This window comes from Terrapene carolina, unplaced genomic scaffold (genome assembly GCF_002925995.2).
Source record: "Terrapene carolina triunguis isolate 2854851 unplaced genomic scaffold, T_m_triunguis-2.0 Scaffold231, whole genome shotgun sequence".
In the NCBI taxonomy this organism is placed as follows: Eukaryota; Metazoa; Chordata; order Testudines; family Emydidae; genus Terrapene; species Terrapene triunguis.
The window spans coordinates 16578695-16604957 of NW_020664582.1; the positions used below are offsets into that span (position 1 = coordinate 16578695).

The 26263-nt window shown below is 50.2% G+C and overlaps 2 protein-coding genes across 2 annotated transcripts in view; both read left to right on the plus strand.

The window, feature by feature from the left end:
* The first annotated feature begins 483 nt into the window (after positions 1–483).
* On the plus strand, positions 484–19339 carry SLC47A1 (solute carrier family 47 member 1). The gene is made up of 17 exons (XM_026656564.2): positions 484–795; positions 4679–4780; positions 5230–5298; positions 6073–6221; positions 6863–6905; positions 7882–7926; positions 8574–8671; positions 9288–9385; positions 9837–9950; positions 10218–10285; positions 10949–11057; positions 13923–13998; positions 14428–14497; positions 15268–15400; positions 16154–16248; positions 17665–17746; positions 18650–19339. The coding sequence occupies exons 1-17, from the start codon at positions 649–651 to the stop codon at positions 18892–18894; spliced, it is 1743 nt and encodes a 580-aa protein (XP_026512349.1). The 5' UTR covers positions 484–648; the 3' UTR covers positions 18895–19339.
* Positions 19340–22601: 3262 nt separating this feature from the next.
* The window catches only part of LOC112114495 (multidrug and toxin extrusion protein 1-like), a 13979-nt gene continuing 10317 nt past the window's right edge, over positions 22602–26263 (plus strand). Inside the window, 4 exon segments of the mRNA XM_026656565.1 lie at positions 22602–22772; positions 24360–24461; positions 24716–24784; positions 25922–26075. Of these exon segments, the coding sequence (XP_026512350.1) occupies positions 22602–22772; positions 24360–24461; positions 24716–24784; positions 25922–26075 (496 nt within the window).

The window sequence follows — 26263 nt, forward strand, 5'->3', positions numbered from 1 at the left end:
GGTTGGGGTGCAGTGACAGCCAAGAGTTATAGGGGTCTCTCTAGGGTTGGGGTGCAGTGACAGCCACGGGGGATGGGGTCTCTCTGGTGTTGGGGTGCAGTGGCAGCCAAGGGGGATAGGGGTCTCTCTGGGGTTGGGGTGCAGTGACAGCCAAGGGGGACGAGGTCTCTCTGGGGTTGGGGTGCAGTGACAGCCAAGGGGGACGGGGTCTCTCTGGGGTTGGGGTGCAGTGACAGCCAAGGGGGACGGGGTCTCTCTGGGGTTGGGGTGCAGTGACAGCCGAGGGGGACGGGGTCTCTCTGGGGTTGGGGTGCAGTGACAGACCCCTGGTGGCGGCGGCGCCTGCCCGGAGCCGGGGAACTGGGACGGGCGCCTGCAGGCCGGGGCGGGGGAGGACTTTCCCGCACGTGGCCAGGTCGGGCCCGGCGGGTCCCAGCAGCGGAGCCTCCCCCACGTGGCCGGACCCTCCGGGGGGGGATCTCCCGGGGCTGGTGGGGTTCGCGGCCCGGGGACCCCGCTCCCAGCCGGGACCCCCGGCTCCGTCAGAGCCAGAGGCGGGGAGGGAGGTGCCGGTGTCGGGAAAGCGGCGGAGGCTCCCGGCTGCAGTTATATAAACACGGCCGCCCGGACCTCGCTCCTTCCCCGGCCATGGAGGGAGTCCCCGGCCTCGCCGCCGCGACGCGCCCAGCCCAGCCCGCCTCGCTGCGGGGAACCTGCCGGCGGAGGCTCCGCAGCCTCCTGCCCGTGGGCGCCTGGCAGGAGACCCAGGAGCTGGCCAAGATCGGGGGGCCGGTGGTAAGGAGGCGGCTTGCCGCGGGGGCTCTCGCCCAGGGGCTGGGGAAGGGAGAGCTGCGGCTCTGAGCAGCCGCAGGGGGGCGCTGGTTGGGGGGTGTCTGGTTGGGTGTCCCCCTAGAAGAGTTGGGGAGCTGGGGCAGGAAAGAGGCGAAGGGGTTAGGCGGTATCCGGATGGGGATTTTCTGTAAGGAGCGAGGGGCTAGAGTGGAGCTGATGTGGGGTGAACTGAGGGAAATTGGGGTCTGGTTGAGTTCTCCCGCCCTCAAGGAGTTGGGGGGACTGCAGTGGTTAAAGTCACCCCCAAACCAGGACAGGGAAAGCTCACCCGTTTTGCTGGAGGTCGGTGCCGGTCTTGGCATTCCCTGCTAAAGCAGGATGTGTCCTCTTGTGATGGAGGCAGAAAATGCCGCTAGGGAAGCAACAGCCACAGGGAATCAGTTGCTGAAAGATGATCCTGAAGCTTACAATTTCCCCCTAAAAGAAACAGTGAGTGCGAAGAAATATGCAAGTCTGACGTGCCTTAAAAGGGCCAGTTTTAATGGGTTGACAGATAAAAGTATCTTCGCCTTTGAAAGGCTGTGGGTTAAATTCTTTTTGTTACATTGGTGTCACTTGCTGTCTGCCAGGACTGCCCTGTCTTGTCACTGCTTAAATGATCCATGATTTAGTTCAATGGTCAAGGCTCCTTAGCAAACCAAGAAATAAAAAATCAATGTTTGCGTTACAGCAGTGTCCAAAGATCAGACTCGTGCCTAGTACAATTGCCTTTGGATCCAGGTGCAAGGAACATCCAAGTTACTTTCTTGGACCACGCCAAGAATTGAGGGCTTGGTTTTCTGCAGATTGATGCACAAGGCGCAGACCTGGTCCCGGGGCAGCAGCACTCGGCATCAGTTGGCTCCCAAGGAAATTGTCCTACTTGGATCCATCTTGCCTCATCACAACAGTAATGGCAAGGATGTAAATCCTCTAGTATTATCCCTTCTGTATCCTTTTCTTTAGCTTGGCCAGTCACATGTTTCTCCTTTCCTCATAGCATCAATGGCCCAGAACCCTTTGGGTTGCTTCTGCTCTTTGCTCTGTCTCAAGGGGATCCCGGGGTCAGTTGCCTCACTTCATCTCTCGTGGGCAGTTCCTTAAAAACCAAAGATAGATGAGGGTACATTCTGGCTGATGCCAAACAGGCCTTCAGGTCCCCGGGCCTCTTCTCCTCCCTAAGTCCTAGGCCTTTGGGACTGGGGCACTGTTCTGCCATTCTCTCCCTTTGGTGCTGACCCAGGCTACCCTCTCCGTGTCGTTTCTGCCCCGGAAGAAATGTGTGACTAGGATTCCATCCTCTCGTGATGTTGTTCTTGGACCGACGTTGGCGCTGTTGGAAGATGAGGTGTTATGAGAGGGAAGATCAGAGTGTTGCCTTAAGAGAGGAGTGACAATCTGGCACTAGACTGGAGCTTGAGAAACATGGATTCAATTTCCGACTCTGCTGCAAACGTTCCTGTGTGACCTTAGACAAGTCATTTAGCTTGGCACCCACAATCAGAGGGAGATTTTCAAGCACAGTGGGTGCTGAGTTCTTCTGAAAGGCTGGCCCTTACTTTCTCTTGTGCCTCCTTTCCTGTTTGTAAAATAGAGATAACACTTCCTTTGTCCATCTGGTCTTATTTAGATTGGAATTTCTTTGGGGCTGGGACTCTCACTATGTTTGGACAACGCCTAGTACAACAGGATTCCCAGCCTCTGCTGAGGACTCAAGGCCCTGCTGTAATGAAAGCAAAAAATGGTTTTAATTAGAGATGGGGCCTGAACCAGCCCAGTGGATCCAAACCCCCTTGAACCTTGGCGTGTGTGAAACCTAGACCCGAATCTTGTGACTTGAGGCAGGCTCTTGTGTTTAGCTGGCAAATCGACATTAACTGAAAATCTTCACCGAGGCACAATTCTGTTATTCACTGTCTTCTGAGACGTTTCAGACCAAGTGCTGAGGGGGGTGTCAAACAGTAGTTGAGTCCAACACTGCGCCTTCACAACTTCTGAACACTGGCCTTTGTTTTTGTTGTGGCATGTGCCTCGCCGACATGTGTTCCCAGAGTTATTCTAGGCCCCCTCTGAGCACAAACACTGTAACAATTAAGTGCAAAACACAGAGGCTGTGTTAAAAACAGGCTCCACATTTAGCCAAAAGTAACAAATGTACATTTTCAAGCGAGCTCCTGCCCAGACACGTGGCTGGGATGCTGCTGAGGGCAAGGATGTGTCCGCAGGCAGATTACTCACTGAGTGGCTGGGGTTCTCTATTAGTTTGAACTCATTGAGTCCTGCTGGAAGTCTTCCATCATGAGGGGGGTTTCATCCTTGGGGAGCTAGCTGAGAAGTCCCCCTGCTAAACAAGTGGATTATGGGAGAGTCACAGAAAAACAACCCTTGTGCTTTTGTACTAGGTCTGGCTCTTGCAGGTACTGTGTTGCCAGAGGCTCCCCATGGGGTAAAGGGAGGTTGGTGGCTTCCAAATTGCAGATTTACGAACAAAGGCCCAGGAGTATAATCCTGTCATAATCTTCCCCTTCCTTTCAGCCCTGTCTCTCTGCCTGGATTCTGTACCCCACTGGGCATCCACAGAGGGACTTCCAGTGGGCTAGGGGAGAGTGGGCACCAATGGTGTGGCGACAGTCCTCCATCTTTCAGCCCTATCACATGCTCTCCAGACCAAGAACTAGGGTATTGCTGCCCCCTCCAGCCGTGGGGTGGACAATATGGTGGTTAGGTAGTAGTTACTAGTCTCATGAGTAGTTATAAAGGTAGTTTAAACACTTGGTGCAATCTTTTTGCCTGTTTTGCCCTTTCCTCTGTAGATACATTTACCTCCTGGAGCAAAAGCTTAGAGTTTAAACCCCAGAGAAGAGATCTGCCAGGCGATAGACTAGAACAGTGGTTCCCAACCTTTCCAGACTACTTTACCCCTTTCAGGAGTCTGATTTATCTTGTGTACCCCTTAATTTCACCTCACTTAAACTACTTGCTTACAAAATCAGACATAAATAGACACAAGTGTCACAGCACACTTACTGAAAAATTGCTGACTTTCTAATTTTTACCATATAATTATAACATAAATCAATTGAAATATTAATATTTTACTTACATTTCAGTGTACAGTACATAGAACAGTATAAACAAGTCATTGTCTGTATGAAATTTTAGTTTGCACTGACTTTGCTCGTGCTTTTTGTGTAGTCTGTTGTAAAACTAGGCAAATATCTAGATGAGTTGATGTACCCCCGGGAAGACCTCCACGTAGCCCTGCTTGAGAACCACTGGACTAGAACATCCACGCTGCCCACTGGGGGGAGGGCAGGCAACAGTAAGGTTTAAAAATCTTGCAGCACCTGACGGGTCTTCCGTTCCGATTGTCGCTGTGTCTTGCCAGACTGTAAGCTCTTTAGGTCAGGAACTCTCTCTTACAATGTGTATGCAGAGCCTAGGACAGTGGAGCTGTGGTCTCCATTGGGGCTTCTAAGTGTAGTAGGAAGAGAGCCTGAGACTATAAGCTCTTGTATCAGAGGCCTGGTATGAGGCCTAAAGCTTGACCACTACTTTAGTTCAGGCCTTAGGCTTCATACCAGGCCTCTGACAAGGGCTTGTGTCTCAGGCTGTCTTCCTACTATACTAAGTATTACTGTAATATATAAACACACATGCAAACTGGGTTTAAGTATTACTGTAACACTAACACAGACAAAATCAAACTGACTTTATTCTGGGATTAATTCTAAAGTATTTCATTTGAATGCATCAGTTTATGAAATACCCTCCCCACTGTTCCAGCCTAACCCCATGTCTGACTGGCTTCCTTCTCATTTTTATACTTCCTTTCTTTCCACCCCAGTTCCTATCCCAGTTGTTGATCTTCCTGATCAGCGTGGTCAGCTCCATATTCTGTGGCCATCTGGGGAAAGCTGAGCTAGATGCTGTGACACTTGCTGTATCCGTACGTATTATCCTGTTTTCCCTTAAACATTTCAGTTGTGAGATGGATGGATCACAGTGATTTAAATCACCAGTTTTAATCAGTATTTAAATCCGCAAGCAGGAAACCTCAGTTAAAATAATCTATTTCAGTCTTGTTTTGCATTGTACTTTTTTAGTTCATTTTTGAAAGAAAGGCTTATTCTCATTAGTTAGTAACCATTAAACGTGTCGATTTGCAACTAAATATAGCCCTTCCACTAAATTTGGTGCTTCTCCTTGGTAACAAGAGGATATGCTGTTATCTATACACAAGTTTGGAAGCCTAAAAAAATAGGCACTGAAACCACCACTGCACCTCCATCCAGTTGGGGGAAAAAATACAGCTGCTCTTTTTCTGAGCCTGCCTGGCAGCCTGAGCTTCCTCCTTCCCTGATTGGTTGCTTTGTCTCTTTGTGCTCTCATCTCCAGGTTATCAATGTTACCGGCATCTCAGTTGGCTCTGGCTTAGCATCAGCATGCGACACCCTAATGTCCCAGGTGGGGAACTGCCTTATGGCCGGCTCGTTTACTTGTTCCCTTTGGTTGTGTCTTGCGCCTGTAGAGGTTTTCCTTCTGGGGATGTGGGGGGGAAGGAGGGTTGAGAACTGACAATCATCTCACCCTTCCCGTTTGGTCCTCAGAGCACATCTCCTCCCCCCGTCGCTGCAGATCCTGGGGGGCTGCCCCCACCAAATGTAGGGGGTTAGCAACGTATGGGGCTGATCCAAATCCTTTGAGGTTAAGAGACTCCTATTGGCGTTGGTGAATCTTGGTCTGGCCCATATGTAATTTGTTGACAGTCCCTGCTGGGACCTGCTGACCAGACCATCTCTTACCCTGGTGACAAGCCTGGGGCCTTTTTTATAAAGTCTTGCATTGCAGCAAGGTCAGTTAAATGACCTCCCCTCCCCCACATTTATTTAACCCAGAGGTCCCCAATCTGTGGGGCACCAAGGAACGTTCGGGAGGGCGGAGGGGGCAGGGAGGGAGAGCCACCCAGCCTGGCTGCCGGCCCTGCGCCCCAGCTGTTGCCCTTGCTGCTGGCCCCGTGCCCGAGCTGTGGCCGAAACCTTGGCCTCCTTACCCATCTGCATCTCCCCACCCGGAGCCACGGCCCCGCTCCTGGCTCTGGGGGGGCTGGAGGGGAGCACAGACAAGGGTAAGGGGGGGTGAAATGAGGTAAAAAGTTTGTGGACCACTGATCTAACCCTATTTCCTCATACACCTCTTGCCACAGATAACTCACCTCTTGGTACCACTTCTCTTCCCCAGACTTACGGCGGTAAGAACATGAAGCGGGTGGGGATCATCCTGCAGCGTGGCACCCTCATCCTGCTGCTTTGCTGCTTCCCCTGCTGGGCTCTCTTCGTCAACACCGAGCAGATCCTGCTGCTCTTCAGACAGGACCCGGAAGTCTCCAGGTCTAGCGTGATATCTAATCCCATCCTGTTCCTGCCTCTCAGCAGTTCAGGCTCTGCCCCTATTCTGACTCCCCTGTTGATCCTGACGACCACTCCAGCATAGTCGGCAGGCCCTTCCGTGATTGTGGAGTCCACACCAGGACTTCAGGAGACCCTGAGTGGTGACGACAGGCCCCACAAGCCCTGTTTAGTTAGTCTGGGAGCCAAAGAACCAGACTTGCCTCCCTTCTTAGCAGATCAGCAGAGTGGAATGAGCCACTTAGACTCCATGCCCCTCTGTCCCTTCCAGGTCATGACTGAGTCAGCTTGCTGGGATAGGAGCACCTACACTGCTAATGCCCTGCTACACCTGCTCTCTGCATTGAGAAGACTGCTGTCGCCAGGGCTTTCACTCCAGCATCCTTCTCCAGCACTGGATTAAGAGAAAGACCTGTTTAGACAACATACAATTTTCCAAGTCACTTACCTTATAGTGTCTGTCCCATACTTGTCCCTGTGTGCAAGGAGCCCCGGGCTGCTGGTGGATTACCAGGCAAAGACATATAGTAGAAAGCCGAGGGGGATTTTGAGTGCACACTTGCTTGGTTTGGTTCTTCTCTTACTGTACTGTTAACTGGATGGAAATCATATTGTTTTTCCAGGTTAACCCAGATTTACGTGATGATCTTTATCCCAGCCCTTCCCGTAAGTTGCGGCTAAGGTTATTGTGCACTTTACCTTTCTGGGTAACGGGATGTGCTCCCTGCTCCGCAGAACACGAGAGGCCTGTGTGACTTATGGGGTTTTGACAATGTGCCCCACTTTATCTTAATCTTTAATACAGAGGTGCAGCCCCCCGAGACTACAGGTCCTACCATGCAACCTTCCCTCTTGTCACTCAGACTGAGCGTTGCATGCTGGAATCTGTAGTTTTTGCAGGCAGCACCTTTGCATATTAAATTATCTCCTAGGAGCACTGGGACCTGAGGTCTCCGTGAGCGATAGAGGCACCTGCAATCTGCTTGATTTCACACACATTAGTAGCTGCCAGGCACATGGCAAGGGGTCAGAACAGGCCTGGGTTGGACAAAGTGCCTTCCTGGCCATCTGAGTACCACGTTCTACTAGATGTGTTCTGGGGCTTTGGAGCACAGTCTGTTCATAAGTCCATGCTCTGTCCACTTTCTCTGAGGCTCTTGGGTTCCTTCATCCTGAATGGCAAGGCCCAGGAGGTCTCTCTGCAGTTCAGAGACCATCACCTCATCCCTGCGTAAGAGGAAATGTTCGGTGCCCAACTGAGGAAAGGGCACTGCTCCAAACAGCAGGAGAGCAAGACACCCAGCCAGTGAGGGGGAGAAGGGAAAACAAATGGCTGAACTTTGCTAACATTAAGGGCTCAGCAGCTGAACTAGAAGCATTAAAACAAAGCAGGGCGTAGGGACCTGCTGCAGTGTATTTGGTCATGTCACAGTGCTTTGGACAGGGAGTTGGGGTGGTTGAAGAAGAGAGGAATCTTGTTGTCTGTGACCTTAATTGTAACCCACGCCTGCCCCAGGACTGATAGTGGGGTGTCTAATCCCTGGATCCCCACTAAGTTATGGTAAAAAGCAATTTGTGGGAAGCCCTGTATGTCCTCAAGGTGGCTCTAATGAAATGGAACCTAACTCTCTCTGTCTTGCAGGCAGCGTTTCTGTACCAGCTGCAGACAAGATATTTACAAAGCCAGGTAGGGCTCCTGCTAGTTGTATAACCAGTTGGACTGTGGGACATAGATTGAAACGTGTCTTTCTGACCATCGCGAAAGCAGAGGGTCACAGCTCATTCCCTCCCTGCTGGAGGCACAGCCTGGGAAACACGGCAGAGGATTTGTCCCCTATGATGTTGGGAGCTCAGTGTTTCCTGGCACTCGCTGTCCCTCTTTCAAGGTCAGAGCTGCTTTGGTGAGCTCCAAAGGGAGCTGTTGAGGCCTCGTTGGCTGGAGAGATGAGTCTGTCCAATACAGGGCCTTTGAGGGGTGGAGAGAGAGAGCGGGTGATGGAAGGCCCAGTCCCATCCCCGTCCGCTTAGGAACTTTTGTGCACTAATCCTTGATTTCAGTGTTGGCCTCCCAAATGGCAGGTTCTGCTGCCTTCAGGTCTCCTCTTCGCCTTCAGCATTATCTTGCCTTCAGCTGGACCTGGCTGAAAACTCTGTCTGGTCAGGAGATATCAGCCTGGCTGCCTCCGGGGGCCCTGTAGGTGGCTTAATTCCCTCCCAAATGATGCTGTTACACTTAGAAATGGCTGCTGGGTTCCTAAACTGGTCCCAGCAGTCGGGGATCCGGCTGTGGCACTTGGGAAACTCTCTTTCAAAGACACTCTCTCTCCCTTCCAGGCAATCATCTTGCCTCAGATCGTGACGGGTGTTGCAGCCAATCTCCTCAACGTGGCCATGAACGCCTTCTTCCTGTATGCACTGAAGCTGGGAGTAGTGTGAGTATGAACGGGGCCAGAGACTCCTGGTCGCTGGGTTTTAGCAAAGATCCTGGGACCTGCCCAGCCCAGGGCTGCTGCTCTCTCATGGGTGTTCCCTGACTTGGTAGCGCTGGTCTCTGTCCGTGGGTGCACCCAGCCTGTAGAGAATTGAATCAGCCATGATTGCCAATGGAAACGCCTGTTTGGCATCACTATTATTGAGGGCCGTGTGCCCCTAGCAGGCCATCATGATGCTACACTTCATCACAGGCGAGTCCATTCGGTCCAGGGCAGTGGCACACATGCTTGCCAAGATGTGTGACCGGATTGCACACGCGGGTGCCTTGCTGAGCTGAGTTATGGTTTAACTAGGGGCTACCGCTCAGCATGCAGGTGCATTGGGAAAGCTGCGGCTGGAGAGAGCCAGGATTGGAACAGCGGGCGGGTTCTGCATATCACTCCCAGTGCATTAGCAGAGCTGTGTGCAAAAGCTTCCCCTGCCTCAAGCCTGATAAAATGCCGGCTTATCCTGTTCTTTGAATCCATGCAGAGTAAATACACAGGGGTGGGGGAGGGAATGATCCCCAGTTTAATAGAGACGTGCCCCTTGTAACCATTCAACCTCTCTCTGCAGGGGCTCTGCCTGGTCCAACACTGTTTCCCAATACACCCAGGCTGTTCTCCTCTTCCTGTACGTGTGGTGGAAGAAAATACACGTCAAGACCTGGGGAGGTAGCGTAGGTCTCCGTCCTGTTATATGTTACTAGTCTGGTCCTGCGGCTGTTAGAACAGAGGGGAGCCTGGCCTTGGTTTCTGATGCCTCGGAAGCCAGTCCGGTAGATTTTGTATTCAAGGTGCAAACGTGTTAGCTGCTGCCAGAGGATTTCCCCTCAGCCTCTTCATCTGAGACTCATGCACAGTGCGTGGAGTGTGGGGGGGATTGTGGCCTCTGGCTCATGCCTAAGCATGGCCCTGAGTTCAATCACTCTGAGCACGTTACACCAACGCATGGGACTGCAGAAATGGCTGGACTGGGGCCCATGGAGTTCTACTGTGGGGCTCGTGGCTGCTCTCCTCTGTCATGCTGAGCTGCCGCCTGTGGAGATTACAACTCCAGCGTCCTGCGGGGACCGAGGGAGGCAGTTACTCCACCTTCCTTATCTCTCCCTGCTTGTTGTTGCAGGCTGGACCAGGGAATGTCTCCAGGACTGGGGGTCTTTCATTCAGCTGGCCGTGCCCGGCATGCTCATGAAGTGTATCGAGTGGTGGACCTTTGAGATTGGGAGCTTTCTTGCAGGTGAAAGAGCCCTCTACGAATGCCTGTTCCCTTCCCCACGTTAGCAGGGGTCTCCCGTTGTTCGTGCTGTTTTGGGGACCATCCCAGGTGGCTGAGCAGACCTTCATGATGCCCCCAGAGGCAACTCCAGCCTGTCATCCTCTCCTGGGTTTGATAGGCTGATCCTCCACGGCTGCTGTCAGATCACAACCCATTAATGTTTTCCCCCAGGAGTGAGGGTCTCTTTTCATTCTCGTTTGCAAAACAAAAGCGGTGCCTCTTTCCTAGGTCTGATCAGCATGGTGGAGCTGGGAACACAGTCAGTAATCTACGAACTGTTCACTGCAGCATACATGGTAAGAGCTCGAGCTTGTGAGACACGCTTCGTGTCCGGATCGAGGCGCATCGAGAACTCGAGGGTCCCAAGACTGGAATAGCAAGTGGCACTGCAAGACGGAGGAGGGTTGGCAGAGCCATGGCAGGGAGCAGAAGACTGGCATAGCAGGGGCTGCTGCCTGTCGAGGCTCAGATGTATTGGCGAACCCGAGGCTTGTGGTGGGTGGTTCCGAGGTCTGGAATGGCAGGGGCTTTTTAATGCACATCAGGACTGAGGTGCGTTCGCAGAACTGACATGGGAGGCACTACAGGTCTGGAATAAGAGGGTGCTGCCTCTGATTGGTGCATTGAAGAAGCTAGCGCAGCCCCTGCCTGTCGCACTTCCCTTATGTCTGTGCTATTACTCCAACAGTCATGGATGCTAAACCCAGCAGGAAAATTCTTCAAATCAGTGAGGACTTGCTGCCTTTCCAGCATGCTGCAGTACTTACCCCAGGGCACAGATAGCTTGGGAGGGTCATAGACAGTATGAAGAGGTGACAGGGTGCAAGTTATGCTGGTTTGTACCGATCCTTCCTGCAAGGATTGTTGCAGGCTCTGCCAGCCATTGGCGTCCTGTCATGATCATGGTCGAACAGACTCCAACCACAAACACATGGTCTCATCTGTTTCCTCGTGCTTAGGTGCCACTGGGCTTCAGCGTGGCTGCCACGGTCCGAGTTGGCAACGCCTTGGGAGCGGGCAATGCAGAGCAGGCAAAGAAGTCCTGTATAACAGCACTGCTGTGCACAGGTGGGCATGTTCTCTCTCCAGTGCCTGCTGGAGTGAGGTTTTCCTGGTGGCCCTTAAGGGGACAGCACCAAGAGGAGAAAAATTCCTTCCCTGTTAACTACTCTGTTACAAAGGCTTAATTTTCTTTTCACCATTGGTGACGCTGTGTAATATCAGTTTGCAGCTGATTAAACTAGACTGGTCTCTCTTCATAGCCGCTTCCCCTGTCTGGGCCTAACCCAGCAGCACAGGGCTTGTGCAGCGAGGCAGTGCTCCAGCATAGAAGAGAACTTCTTAAATTAAGGGGAATGGGAGACAATCCTCTCACTGTTCAAAAAAAATAATTAAAGGGCAGATTTTCAAAAGGGCGGCGGATGCAAAACTGCAGCAAGATTTTTTTCATGTAGGGGTTGGGGGAGGAATTTGCCATTGTTCAACTCTTTTGAAAATCTGACCCTAAAAACATTTCTGCCGATACTAGGTTTTGTACCCTGCCCCAGACAGGTTTTTTTTAATGAAGCCTAAATTACAGCCATTTGTTCCAATCTATCAACAATATGTGCTAAGCACTTTAAAATCCCCGCCTCTGAGAATTTACAATCTAGAGTCTCCCTTTTAAATTTGATATTATACCTGTACTGGATGTTGCTGTGACTCAAATAAATGTAGGGCTGGAAGAGACCTCGATAGGTCATCGAGTCTACCCCACAGGCAGAGGCAGGACTAAGTTATCTAGACCATCCCTGACCGGTGTTTGTCTAACCTGCCTTAAAAACCTCCAATGATGGAGATTCCACAACTTCTCTAGGCAATTTGTTCCAGTGCTTAACTTCCCTGACAGTTAGGAAGATTTTCCTAATGTCCAACCTCAATTTTAGGGCTGTCAATTAATCGTAGTTAACTCAAGCGATTAACTCAAAAAAATTAATCGTGATTAACCACAGTTTTAATTGCACTGTTAAACAATAGAATACCAGTTGAAATGTATTCAATATTTTGGATGTTTTTTTACATTTTCATATATATTGGATTGTGTGTTGTAATTGAAATCAAAGTGTATATTATTTTTGATTACAAATATTTGAACTGTAAAAATGATAAAAGAAATAGTATTTTTCAATTCACCTCATACAAGTACTGTAGTACAATCTCTTTATCCTGAAAGTGTAACTTACAAATGTAGATTTTGTTTTTGTTACATAACTGCACTCAAAAACAAAATAGTGTAAAATTTTAGAGCCTGGAAGTCCACTCAGTCCTACTTCTTGTTCAGCCAATCGCTAAGACAAACAAGTTTGTTTACATTTACAGGAGATAATGCTGCCCTCCTCTTATTTACAGTGTCACCAGAAAGTGAGAACAGTCTTTGCATGGTACTTTTGTAGCTGGCATTGCAAGGTATTTACATGCCAGATATGCTAAACATTCATATGTCCCTTCATGTTTCGGCCACCATTCCAGAAGACATGCTTCCATGCTGATGATGCTTGTTAAAAAAAATAATGTATGTATTAAATTTGTGACTGAAGTCCTTGGGGGAGAATTGTATGTCCCCTGCTCTGTGTTATCTACATTCTGCCATAAATTTCATGTTCTAGCAGTCTCGGATGATGACCCAGCACATGTTCATTTTAAGAACACTTTCACTGCAGATTTGACAAAACACAAAGAAGGTACCAATGTGAGATTTCTAAAGATAGCACTCACCCCAAGGTTTAAGAATCTGAAGTGCCTTCCAAAATCTGATCAGGATGGGGGGTGGAGCATGCTTTCGGAAGTCTTAAAAGAGCAACACTTGGATGCGGAAACTACAGAACCCGAATCACCAAAAAAGAAAATCAATCTTCTGCTGGCAGCATCTGATTCTGATAATGAAAATGAACATGCGTCGGTCCATGTTATTTGGATTGTTATTGAGCAGAACCCGTCATCAGCATGGACGCATGTCCCCTGGCATGGTGGCCGAAGCATGAAGGGACATACGACTCTTTAGCGCATCTGGCATGTAAATATCTTGCGATGCTGGCTACATCAATGCCATGTGAACGCCTGTTCTCACTTTCAGGTGACATTGTGAACAAGAAGCGGGCAGCATTATCTCCTGCAAATGTAAACAAACTTGTTTGTCTTAGCGATTGGCTGAACAAGAAGTAGGACTGAGTGGACTTGCAGGCTCTAAAATGTACATTGTTTTATTTTTGAATGCAGGTTTTTTTTTTTTACATAATTCTACATCTGTAAGTTCAACTTTCATGATAGAGATTGCACTGCAGTACTTGTACTAGGTGAATTGAAAAATTATTTCTTTTGTTTTTTTACAGTGCAAATACTTGTAATAAAAAAAAATAGAAAGTGAGCACTGTACATTTTGTATTCTGGGTTGTAATTGAAATCAGTATATTTGAAAATGTAGAAAACATCCAAATATATTTATTTAAATGGTATTCTATCATTGTTTAACAGTGCGATTAAAAAAATTAATCGTGATTAAAAAATTTAGTCACTTGACAGCCCTACTAAATTTCAGGCTGATTTTTTTTTTTTTTAATGGGGTTTTGATGGTGGGTTGAGGGTTTTGGGGAAAAGGGGGGTGTCGCTGTTAAAGTATAGCCTTCAAATTCCTTGGAAATGGGGACTGTCACTTTTTTTTTTTTTTTTAATTTCTTTGTGAAGGTGGGTCACATGCTGTCCTTATTTGGACTGTACTCCTCAGTAAAGAAGGCTCAGTTAAACTCCTTTATGGAAGATCAGGCCCCCACTATATTAAACAGTGAACAAACATGTTACCAACAGCCCAGAGATCTTGGTCCCAAACAGCAGCCCAGGAGAGGAGAAGAATGTGGTACCTATCTTGATCAAATCCGCTGTTGCTTGACTGTCTTCCAGGAGTGTTTGCCGTGGTGGTCGGTGCCCTTCTGGGATCCTTGAAGGACGTAGTGGGCTATATCTTCACCAGCGACAAGTGGGTAATCTGATTCCATCAAAGACAATTATTTAACTTAAAGGGCTTTTCTGGAACTGTTGTTTTCCAGTTGCTGAGTCTGAGGGACAGAATGAGAAGCAGCCAGTTGGGGCTGGGGCGTGTTATCCTAGATCTGGCAAGCCCACCCCCCAGAGAATCTCCCCAGCACAGGAAGCCATTGGGTAGCATGGGTTCCAGTGTGAAACACTACAGCACCACTAACTCAGCCCGATCTAAAGGCAGTAGAAAGAGTCCCACTGATTGTTGTTGGGCTTTGGATCAGGCTCTTGATGACTTTGTCCATAAGTGGCGGCAAGTCGGTGTCCGAGCTAGGATTAGAAACCAGGAGTTCCTTGCTTCCTGCCCTGCGTTCAGACCATGCTGCTTATATCACGCTCCAGACTGATCATTACATCTTTCTCCCAACAGAGAGATTATTACCTTGGTGTCGAAGGTGATGCTGATATTTGCTCCCTTCCACTTGCTTGATGCAATAGCAGTGAGTATTTTAGTGCACCAAGCTACATACTCTTGATTGGAACTGGCTGGCATTTTCTATTGTCTTGGGTCCTTTGACGCTTCCCTGCAATCTGCTAAAATTAAAAGGGAAAAAACTCCAGCTGCATCTGAAAGCAGCAGCCTGTGGCATCCTGGGGCACTTTAAACCCCAGGGTGCTTGTAGCCATCACTTGTTGTTACAACCAGGACGTCCCAGCTCCTGCCACCTAAAGGTTTAAAAATCTGGAGTCAAAGTTGCCTAACTTGGATGACTTACGCTAGTCCTTTGATTCGTATTTAGACACCTAAACACGTGGCCTGATTTTGGGAGGTGCTGAGCACACACAATCTCCCGATAGCACCAAGGTACGGCCATTGGTGTGGTACTTTCAGATCTTTTCACACCCACCAGTTCCCCACCCCATGGAAACACTGGGGTGCCCACTGCTGCATGCAGAATAGCTGATCCAGGACACTCACAAGGACAGGTGTACCAGCTGCTACACCTCTTGGTATCTGAGGGCAGCTTGATGTTATGTGCACTGATCCACTGCTTTTGATACTAGCTCAGGCAGGAATCTTTATATACAATCTCCTCGTTGGAGGGAAATTTGTGAAATGGGGCTTCAGCCCCTCTCGGCTCTGTGGGCTCACACTGCAGTATTGCCTTATTAATAGCTACCAAGCTCCCCTCTCCCCCCGGGTCCATCAGGTTCCCACTACATGCCAGAGGCCAGCAAACATGGCTCTGACTCGTGCATGTTTCCATAGGCTACGTGCGGCGGCGTGCTGGGAGGGACCGGGAAACAGAAGATCGGCGCCATCGCCAATGCCATCGGGTATTACGTCATCGGCTTCCCCATTGGAATCTCGCTGATGTTCGCCGCCAAGCTCGGGGTACTAGGTACGTGTGTGGCTGGCGCTGAGCGCGAGGGAGGCTGAATATCCTGACTAGTTCAATTGACTGTCACTGCTTATGTTGGGCTCAGTCCTGCACCTGTTGAAGTCTGTAGGAGTCTTGCCGTTGGCCGCGACTTGCGGAGAGCTGGATCCACTAGCCGTACACTTCTGCTCCCAGGTTTAACCTTCCCAGGGCCCCAACTCCGCAACGCATGTGTTTCAGTTCTAATGACTGCAATGGGACTTGCACATATTACTGAATCTGGGCTCGGCTAAGCAGCTGCTTTCCGCAGGGGCCTCCAAGGGATGGAAGCCTCCCTCCGACTCCAGCATTTGCGTCGTGTCTTGGGTCCAGCAATTTGAAAGGAATGGACACTGAGCCAAGTTCTTCTCCATTGCCTTCAGAAAACTGGAGTTCAACTCCAAAGAAATCAAGTTGTATTTGTGTGCTGACTTAGTAACACAAATTCAAATTTATGGAGCTAACCCAGGTAAGCAGGACGAGAACTCGGCACAGTGTCTGTTCTGTGATTAAAAGATGCACTAAACGTTGGGTCCAGTTAACATAGGAGGAGGTCTTCCAGGCCTACTAATGGGACTCCATGATACTGGCCTTGACTCCAAGTTGTGCATGTCTATATATCTCGGGATCAGGTCTGAAGTATTAGGAAACCAACTAGACACGTGGAGTCAAATGCAGATTCCCATTCAAGTCTATGGAAGTGCTACCACTGACCTGGTTTTCCCTTTGCTCCAGGCCTGTGGATAGGGATGGCCATCTGTATCTTCTTCCAAGCCCTTTCCTTCTTGATTTTTGTCTTGCGCATGGACTGGAAGAAAGCTGCAGAGGAGGTAAGACTCACACTCTCTCTCTAGTTGCTTCCAAAGACCGTGGGTCAAATCTTGCATAGTGCAAATCAGCCCTCCAGGGTACTGTACTGGTGTAAGTGCACAATCTGTCCCTCTGGTTCTGTGGTTCAAGAACTGCTTCCTGGCAGGATTGCTGGGGGGTGAACGCCTGCAGTTCACTGGTTATAAACCTGAAAAGGAGGCAGCAGAAGGGTCCTGGGTTCAGAGTCACTTGTTGATCATGGAATTCCCATGTTCCAGCTGAAGACCTAGAAATCCGAGCTTGGATCCTGTCTAGCCTAGCTCTGGGGCAGGGCAAGATTATTCCCTGCAGAACAGTCTCCAGCCTGAAGGATTGTCCCATTAGAAGTAATGGCCTTGTGGTCTTGGAGGCAGCTCGGGAGAGTCTGAGGGGTTGGAAGGACACCTGAATAACAAAAGGCTGGCTCTCTCCAGGATCAGTGGAGCTGGGTGGGAGTGTGTGTATAACATTATTAGCTTACCTGAGTAGTCACCTGCCAGCTGGAAGGATCACAAGACACCCAACCGAAGAGCCATTTCGCTTTAGATCGCGCTGTCAGGACAGGGTGTCCGAGATGCGTCCAAGCTCTCACCTTGGGCCCCTGTCAGTATTGTTTCTGTGGGGCCTTGCACTGTGTCCAGTGCTGTGGCCCTGGTTGCCTAGGGGGCCGCTGTGGGGCTGAAAGAGTTTAAGAAGTGATCCCTCCTTTCCATTGCAGCTCTCAGGGCTTGCAGTATTTTCCTGTGTCTGCACTGAAAGTCTCTCCTGAGATTGGAGATCTTCTCCCGTGTATGGGAAACTAGAGGAAAGATTCCCTGTGATTCCTCCTCTTACCTGCTCATCTCTAGGGCTTTCCTTTCAGGGACCTCAAAGTACTTTTCAAATGTGAAGGGCCTCAGATGAAGGGAGCTTCAATGACTTAAGCTTCCCAACTCCTTTATTGTCTACATTAACCCCATTTTATTGATGGGGAAACTGAGAGTCAGAGGTAAAGTGACTCTCTGAAGACAGTAGCTCAATGGCAAAGGTGCAATTAGACTCCTAGTTCTAGAGAACGTCTAAACAACGTGTCTCCATTGCAACATCAACAGGATGGGCAGTTCTCGGCGCAACAAGCCCTTCTGCTCTTCTGGCAACTTTCAATCCCGTTCTGTACCGTCTCTTCTCCTGCCTCATCCCTGGAGTAGCTGAGTGCATTAGGCAAAATGATTAAACCTCTGTCACGTGTGGTTTGTTCCCTCGTCCTCTGCCCACAGCGAACACCGTGTTTAGTGTCGGGCTTGATGGTGGTAGGGTTTTTGGTGGTATGTTCATCCTGCCGTGTGTCCCTGGCTGGTTGCACTGTTGTCTGTACAGGGTCCATGGAGATTCTGACCTCGCTCTTTTTATTATCTTAGGCTCAAATCCGAGCAGGGCTCAAAGAGCAGCCAGTAGCAGTGTCCTCCAGTCGTGCTGGAGCTGATGAAACAGGCGATTCAGGTACGTGGCTGTGGGCTGGGACTTGGGGAGGGGACTGCAATTCTCTGATGCCCCCTCAGCTAATGCCAACAGGACGTGCCAGTAATGCCTGTAATACAGAGAGGCTCTGTGCCTTCTATTGCCATGTTCCATGGAGCCAGCGCCTCTGCACAGCCAGGAAGAGCCCGGTTTTGCATAAGGCACATGTGGGGTTGAGTGCCAAAGTAACGTACCCTGTGGCCCGATGCTATTCAGCGGGTGGACTGTGGGAGCTTGAGCAGTGCAGCAGATTGAGGATGGACCCTGTGCATGGGGGTGGGTTTTCCCCTGGAACGGGGCAGGGCAGGGCCCCACTGATATCAGAGCTTCATGGTCTTGTAGCAGACTAGCAGCAATACCTCTGTGTGTGAGCGTGGTCTTGCTCACACATGTCCCTCCCACCCTAAGTGGTGGTCTCCAGGCAAGCACATCCCCAGGCAGTGCCTAACAAGGCCCTTCGCCTGGCGGGAAGACAGAGATTGAGAGCTGCAGCTCTAGCCTTTGGCAGGGACGGGACCTAGCCTGGCATACAGAGGGCCTGATCCCGAGTGTGGCTCCCACCTACGCCAGCTGGGACTGAATCAGACCTCTGTTATGTCAGCCAGCCCTCGCCCACTGCTTCCCATTCAGTTTTGCATGGCCTCATCTGGAGTAGCGCTCCAACGGCTGCTGCTCCTCACACCGCTCTCTCTAAAAGCAGACAAACGAAGGCCAGGCTCATCCAGGTAAGGAAAGGAGTGTTAGGATGATCTGTCACCAATGTCTGTCCCAGCCATGGGGCGAGTGGCTGGGAACCACTGGCTTTCAAGCTCTGCAGCTTGTTTTCCAGCTCAGACCCTGCCTGTTCCAAACTCCCACGTGTAACCTAATTTATCTGCCACACAGAGTATTTCACAGTTGAAACGGCTGTCCAGAATGTGGTGGTTTTGCCTGATCCTGTCTCCAGGAGCGAGAGCCAGCCAGATCGCCAGCTCATCCGGCAGGAGGACTCTGCACCAGGCTCCATCTCTCCAGGAGAGAAGGTCTTGTCGGGGAAGGAGCTGATCTACCGTCGCGGGCTAGCTCTGGCTGTGGCCATTGCAGTCCTGCTAGTGGGGGTTTTAGTCCGGCTCCTGACCGGTAATGGCTAGGCACAGCAGTGTGAAGACTGGGATTAGTGGACTTTGGCACGAGGCCATGGTCGGGTGCTCTAAGAAGGGTGATGCTGGGGTGAAACAGGATGCTCATCCATTCTGCTAGCACGTCAAGGACCACTTCTCTTGGCATTATGGTGAAGTCAGAGTGTCCTGTTTAGGACCCCTGATTGTTCCTGTTTTAACAGGTTGGGTGAGGGCCCAGCACTCATGCATTCATTGCACGAATTATACTGAATAGGGGATGTTTGCTGATCCCTTCTACAGCAGTATGACGGAGCCAGTAGGGCAAGTCCCCGACGCGGCTGATGCACTGATTGTACAACACTTGCAGAGAATGGGTACTGATGCACTGACGGAGACACTCAAACGTTACCAATGGTTCACTGTTTCCTGATCCTGAGGAGTATTTGTTCATGTTTTTTATGTTCCACTGCTTGGTCAAAATACAGAGGTTTTTTCCCTGAATGTGCCGTGTGCCTCCCATGTTATACTAGAGCACTTTTTACATTTCAGAACTTGATCTGGGACTCTCCTGTAATGCAACACAAAGCAAACGGAGGGTAACTGTTGCTTTGTTGGAAAGGGTTTATAGAATCACCCAGCAATGGCTGGAGCAAACTGACACACGCACTTTGTGTGGCATTCTCTAGCGTTCACCAGGCATGTTGCCTAAAGAAATCTTCTTTCACACTTTTGGAATCCAGTACATTTTTATGCATAAATATTCAGGTTGTTTCATTGATTTCAGGGGTTGCTTCCAGATTGTCCTGATATTACTAGTTTCTAGTCACCCCAGCATGATCCAAGAAAAGTATCATCAGGAAAATGTATGTCTGGATCTCGTAACTATGCACTTGGTGCTATGCACTCCAATGGACACATTACTAGCAATCCACTTTTCCTCTGGATTTTCAAGCCAGAGCGACGCACGCAGCAAAACCTGCTCTATCATTGCTAACTGGTATTGAAACGAATACAACGGTCTCCAGTTCGTTAGACTGAGTCCCATTCCAACAAACTGGCTCATCCTGAAACCAACGTCTCTCCCCTTAAGCCGCTGCATCCACATCACTGAGCCGTGCGCACGTGTTAGCAATATGTCTTGAACTGCCCTTAGCTGCCATTGCTTAGCTGGCTTTTCTAACTACAAAGTGGCACATGGTTGCAACCGGATCCATGTGTGTGACACCGTGCTGGGATTCTTCTCTGGCTCCCTCCAGTGAGTGTGAGGGTTTGATGAACTACAGTGACTGCTGGTTAAGAAATGCTTTACTAAGTCTTGAGTAGAAGAGATCCACAAAACCCCGTCACCTAATCTGAACTCCCAGCTTCTTCGTCCAGGTCAATCTTCGATCTAGTCTAAACTCAGAACAATAGAATCATAGACTACCAGGGTTGGAAGGGACCTCCGGAGGTCATCTAGCCCAACCCCCTGCTCAAAGCAGGACCAATCCGCAGACAGATTTTTGCCCCAGATTCCTAAAAAGCCCCCTCAAGGATTGAACTCACAACCCTGAGTTTAGCAGGCCAATGCTCAAACCACTGAGCTATATACAATGAGTAACGTAGCCCTCCTGGAGATGGGTGCAGACACGCTAACTGCTGTTCCATCTCCCCCGGTTCAGCCTAGGGGCAGATGGGACAGTAGTAGAAATACCTGCCCCTCTCTGCACTGTAGTGCAGGGGTCAGCTCGGAATTTTGCTTGCATGTGATTCATGCACTGAGACGCTTTGCATCACTGCAGTCGTTGGCCCCACAGTGCAGGAACAGGGAGTTGGACTCCCATTACCTGGCCCAGACTTGTGCAGTAAGAAATGTCTATGGATGAGTAACCTGTAGCAAAGGTCACTGTGAGAATGACCAGAATACAAATGATGTTAGGGACTAAAGGGCAATCCTAACACAGGACTGGGGGAAAGAAATTGGCAGAGGCTGAGTCTGTTTGAATGCAGAAAGTCCCAGAAGGCAAAACCTTTCACGCAGAGAGAAATCAGATGCTAAATTAATGTTCAATTCACCAGATGAACGCCGGGGTAGAACTGCAGCTAGCAGGGAAAGCAAGAGAACAAAGCAAGGCAGTGTAAGGGTACAATGGCTTATACATTGAATGAAATCCCCAGCACTGACCCTGTGAACATGGGGGGAGGCCACATTTACAAGCTATAGGACCAGCATCACCTCTGACCTGCTTCCCCCAGCCTTGGTTTTTCATTAACACAGCTAGGCTAAAAGGCAACAACGGTTTCCTTCAGCAGGAGTGAGCAAGCTTGGAACTGAATCAAGCAATGTTAGAGAGGAGCAGAGATCTCTGTGTGGGGCTGCGTCCCAACTGCAGATAGACTAATCCAAAGTTAGGAGCCAGGTGATTTGGGGAGCAACCACGAGACTCTATAAAGAGGACAGCACAACCGTCACTGGAAGGGATCAGGTGAAAGCCTCAGCCAACCAAAATAATAGGCGGGCAGCTCTTGAAGGGCCTAATCCTGCATCCATTGAAGTCACTGGGTGCTTTGTCACTGATTGCAATGGAGTCAGACCCCAGCAGCAACAGCATGGCAGAAAACGTGTGCCTTCTCTCAGTGGAACCAGAGGATGTGTAAGTTCCACTGGCTACGCTGCTTGCCCGTGACACAGTTCAGTACCGGTGGAAGCTGCAGTGTAGACAGGACTCCAGCATTGTTACCCCTGGCCCCGCTAATTCTATTCTGCACAGATCTAGATGGCGTGGTGGTAAAAAAACCAAACCAAACCCAGAGTGCTGGCTATGCCTGTGCAGCAGTCTGGTTCCACTGTTAGTCAGAAACCTGGGTTCTGTTCCTGGCCCTGACACTGATCTGAAGTCACTTCACCTCCCGCTCCCTTTCCAGCTTGTTCCTGGTGATGACAAGTGCTCTGGCAGGGACTCTCTCTCACCGTGTTTGTACAGCGCTTAGCATAATGGGACCTCGAGGGCAGCTGGCACTGCTGCCATACAAACAATTGCCAGGGCAGACAAAGCCTCAGGCAGCAACGTGAAATCCACAGGGGACAAATCCCGCTTTCCTTCCTCAGCCCACATATCCCCACTGCATCCAGCACGCAGCCCATGGCCAGGACACCTGTGCTAAGTGCCATGGGTTTATTAAGGAGCTTTACTTGAGTACTGACTCAGAAAGAGGAACGCCACCTTCCAGATCAGCCATGACACTTTTTGCAGCACCTCTTCTGTCCTTAGACCTCCCATTCAATTATGGGCCGGTACCAGCCTTGCTTAGCATGCAAGACAACATCACAAGGCAGTCTGGTTGCAGGAATTCCCCATCCCCAGAGGTTGCTGTCTCCAGCTGCCCCCATCAGGGCAGTCCATGCCACCCTGACATAGAATCATAGATGTGCAGGGCTGGAAGGGACCTCGAGAGGTCATCTAGGCCACCCCCCTGCGTGGAGGCAGAACCAAGCATACCTAGAACAGTATCCGACTCTGCTAGAGGCTGTCCTGCTCCTGCTCCTCCTCCGTGTGTCCCAGGGACTTTACTCATCACCTGTTCTCGGGCTGTGCCAGCAAGAGGGGGTGGCGGATGGGGGTATGCTCGCTCAGCCATGACTGAAGTGCACTCTGCTGCCGTTACATAACGGTCGCCCGCTCGGGTCAGGTGAATCGAACGGGTTTAACCAACGGGGAAGGAAAAGAGGGTTAGTTATTCCCTGGAGCAGCGGCAGCATGGAGCTCGCGGGCCCCACTGATGAGAACCCCTTCAGAGATGCCAGGAGCATCGTCCCGCCCGCGCCATCCTCCGGCTGCGGGCAGAAGAGCAGCTGCTGGATTCGCCAGCTGATCCCATTCAACTTCTGGGAAGAGGCAAAGAAGCTGCTGGTGCTGTCGGGGCCATTGGTGAGGCGAGGGAGGGCTAGAGATAGCCGGGTTTGCGTTTGCCCAGTGAATTGGTGCAGGCGGGTCCCCTCAAGTTGGATCAGCAGAGCCCTGAGTCACATGGGTTTGAATCCTGCTTGCTGGGGGGGGGCTGCTGGATGGATTCCAGACTTCCAGGGGATGAGCTCCTGTAGGTTTTAAGTATCAGAGGGTAGCCGTGTTAGTCTGAATCTGTAAAAGCAGCAAAGAGTCCTGTGGCACCTTATAGACTAACATGTATTGGAGCATGAGCTTTCGTGGGTGAATACCCACTTCTTCGGATGCATGTGGGTATTCATCCACGAAAGCTCATGCTCCAATACATGTTAGTCTATAAGGTGCCACAGGACTCTTTGCTGCTTTTGTAGGTTTTAAGTGGCATTTGGGGGTTTGACTCTCGTCGTCCTTCCTGCCCCATCTTGGATCTTCCTCCCTTAGCAGGCAGGCAAGCTGGCCAGCCCAGCTCAGCTCAGCACTCACCCTTCGTCCACTGGTTCTCCTAGTAAGTCCAGGCCCCCTCTTATTGCAAGGCTCAGAGCCCTGGTTCAGTTCATCCCCTGGTCCTGCCTCTCCCCTTTGCTGCATGCTGAAATGACCACTTGCCGCTTCCTGTGGTATAATCAGCAAAGGGGGAATGGGTGAGAGAGGAAAGGGAGGAACCGTAGGATTGGGTACAGTGCGGCACTGTTGAAGCCCCCAGCACTGGGGACACGGGTGGATGGTGCTCACTTGGAGTGGGAAAGGAACGAGACATCACAGATGCTAGCAGGAAAGCCCCTGTTCCTGGAAGGAGCGAGAGATCCGTGGGTGCAGGCACAGCCTTCCCCGGGCTGCACTGCTGAAGGCTTCTTGGCGTGTGCCTTGGGGCAGGTGTCTTGCGCACGATAGAGCAGGAGGCGAGCCGGAGGCTGCTCTGGGGTGGTTGAGGAGATGCTGTGACCCAAAGGGAATGGAGCAGGGCTAGTTTCATCATTTAAAATGGTGGCAGCGGCTTGGGGCCCATCTAGACTAAGACTCTTCCCACCCGTGGAGCCGATCAGATATTATCAAATGTGAGATTTCTGGTGTAAATTGGGGCTGGGGTGTCGAAATGCAGCTCCGTCGCACCCGTTCCAATCTGGGCTCGGCAGCATTACTCCGGGCTTACCCGGATGTAGCCGAGATCAGAGTCTGGCCGATTTCGCCAAAACACCGAGAGCTGCTGCCGTCTGATGTCACCAGCCCTCGTGGAGCGTCAAGTGGAGTGATTAACCCTGAGCTGACCAGGGACCGGCTAGAACCGCAAGGAAACGAGTTGGTGACGGAGAGTCATTGCATCAGCCGAGTCTTGCAGAGAATTTCCAATGGCTGGTGGATAAACCTAAAACCAGCTTAATCTGGGGGTTGGGTTTTGTTGTTTTAAATATTCTAACGTTATTCGTTAAACCCATTTGAATGGGGACAATCCCGCCCGCTCTCTTTTGCACAGTACAGGAAGAGTGTGTCCTCAGGGAGCCTCTCAGTGTATTCCTGCCCTGGACCCTGCAGTCACCATGATCTCTGTTTTTCCTCCCCCTCCACCCTTTCTAGACCTTGATCCAGTTGCTGGTCTTTATGATACACATTGTAAGCTCTATATTCTGTGGCCATCTGGGGAAGGTTGAGTTGGCCTCCGTCTCGCTTGCTATTGCTGTAAGTATTTTAGTTCTGAGTCTTTACATAGGTTGTATCCTTTCATGCCAGCTCATGTATACTAAACGTCTCTTATCAAACAGTAACTAGGTAGTTGGAGCGGTGGGTTGATAGCTGAAGGGCTGGTAGCAGCCTGGGATAGAGGGGGACCTTTGACATCGCCTTCAAACCCAGCCCTAGATGAAACCTGTGACCGTCTGAAATTGCACTTTCATGTTTTTTCACTGTTGTTTTATCATTATGACTATTTCCAGGTTATAAATGTTACTGGCATCTCTGTGGGGGTTGGTTTATCTTCCGCATGTGACACGTTAATATCCCAGGTAGGTAACAGCTGCTGGTTTCTGATCTCTTTGTTTTAGAGATGATGTGGTTTTTTAAAGACACTGGCTGAATAGAGTCGCCTATATTGCACAGTGCTGTCATAATTGGTGTCTGAGCTTCTGGAAGAGTCAGAGCCAAGTAGCTGAACCCTTAGAAATTCCAAACTCCATAGGTTTTGCCCTTCAGGACACCCAGGTGAGCAGATCCTATGAAAGGATCATACCAAGGAATGACTCAGTTGTCTAAGCAATTACCTAGATGCCCTAGAACATGCAGTTCAAAGCTCCATCCGGGTCCAATGTGGCTCTTCATCTCGCAAGGATCAATCACATGTCATGCTTCTGCAGAATGAGACGGCAATGTTCTCCCAGGACAATCTAGATCTAAAGATATGAGCCTCTTACTCCTGTAGCAAAAGGATCAGGTCCATTAACTCCAGGGCTGTAACAGACTCATAAGCCACTAAGTGGGGTCAGAGAGCCACACTGTGGTAGCAGCTTTTAGACTAGTGGGTCTCAACCTTTCCAGACAACTGTACCCCTTTCAGGAGTCTGATTTGTCTTACGTACCCCAAGTTTCACCCCAGTTAAAAACTACTTGCTTACAAAAATCAAACATAAAAATGCAGCACAGTTACTGAAAAATTGCTGACTTTCTCATTTTTACCACATGATTATAAAATAAATCAATTGGAATATAAATATTGTACTTACATTTCAGTATATGTATATTATACTATACTATCTAGGGCAGTATGAACATGTCACTGTCTGTATGAAATTTTAGTTTGTACTGACTTCACTAGTGCTTTCTATGTAGCCTGTTGTAAAAGTAGGCAAATATCTAGACGAGTTGGTGTACCCCCTGAAAGACCTCTGAGTACCCCCAGGGCTACATGTACCCCTGCTTGAGAACCACTGTCTTAGACCACCCTAAAAACCACATCCTACCTGCTTTGCATGGATACTGAAGGATCCCAGTCCTCACATGCCCCTGTGCTACAATAGGCAGTGGGTGACGCCCGACACTCCTGTGCAGTTCCTGTATGGACCCCGCAGACTTTTAGTGCAGTCCAGGGGTCGGAGGTGGAGAGCGTGGCTGAAGGATGCCATTGGATTTAACCTCTTGTTTTCCAGACGTACGGCGGTAAGAACATGAAGCGGGTGGGGACCATCCTGCAGCGTGGCACCCTCATCCTGCTGCTTTGCTGCTTCCCCTGCTGGGCTCTCTTCATCAACACCGAGCAGATCCTGCTGCTGGTCCGGCAGGACCCGGAGGTCTCCAGGTTGGGCGTGTGCTCCAGTTTGTACAGCTCCATGCTGCGGGTCACACACTCTCCAAGAAACCAAGGGGACGGGTGCCTTACATTACGTGCTAAGGCCTCAGTGACACCGGAGCAGCCCCCTCATGGACCAGGCCCTGCCCTCAGCAACACTGGTGGAGCACTCCCTTCTCCCCATTGGCCGGGCCCAGCCCTC

Excerpts from the sequence above, each read along its gene's own strand:
- SLC47A1 (XM_026656564.2), top strand. The coding sequence starts at position 649 with ATGGAGGGAGTCCCCGGCCTCGCCGCCGCGACGCGCCCAGCCCAGCCC. Across the intron at positions 4,781-5,229 it reads CTGTGACACTTGCTGTATCC|GTTATCAATGTTACCGGCAT; the intron begins GTACGTATTATC and ends TCTCATCTCCAG. Across the intron at positions 10,286-10,948 it reads TGTTCACTGCAGCATACATG|GTGCCACTGGGCTTCAGCGT; the intron begins GTAAGAGCTCGA and ends CCTCGTGCTTAG.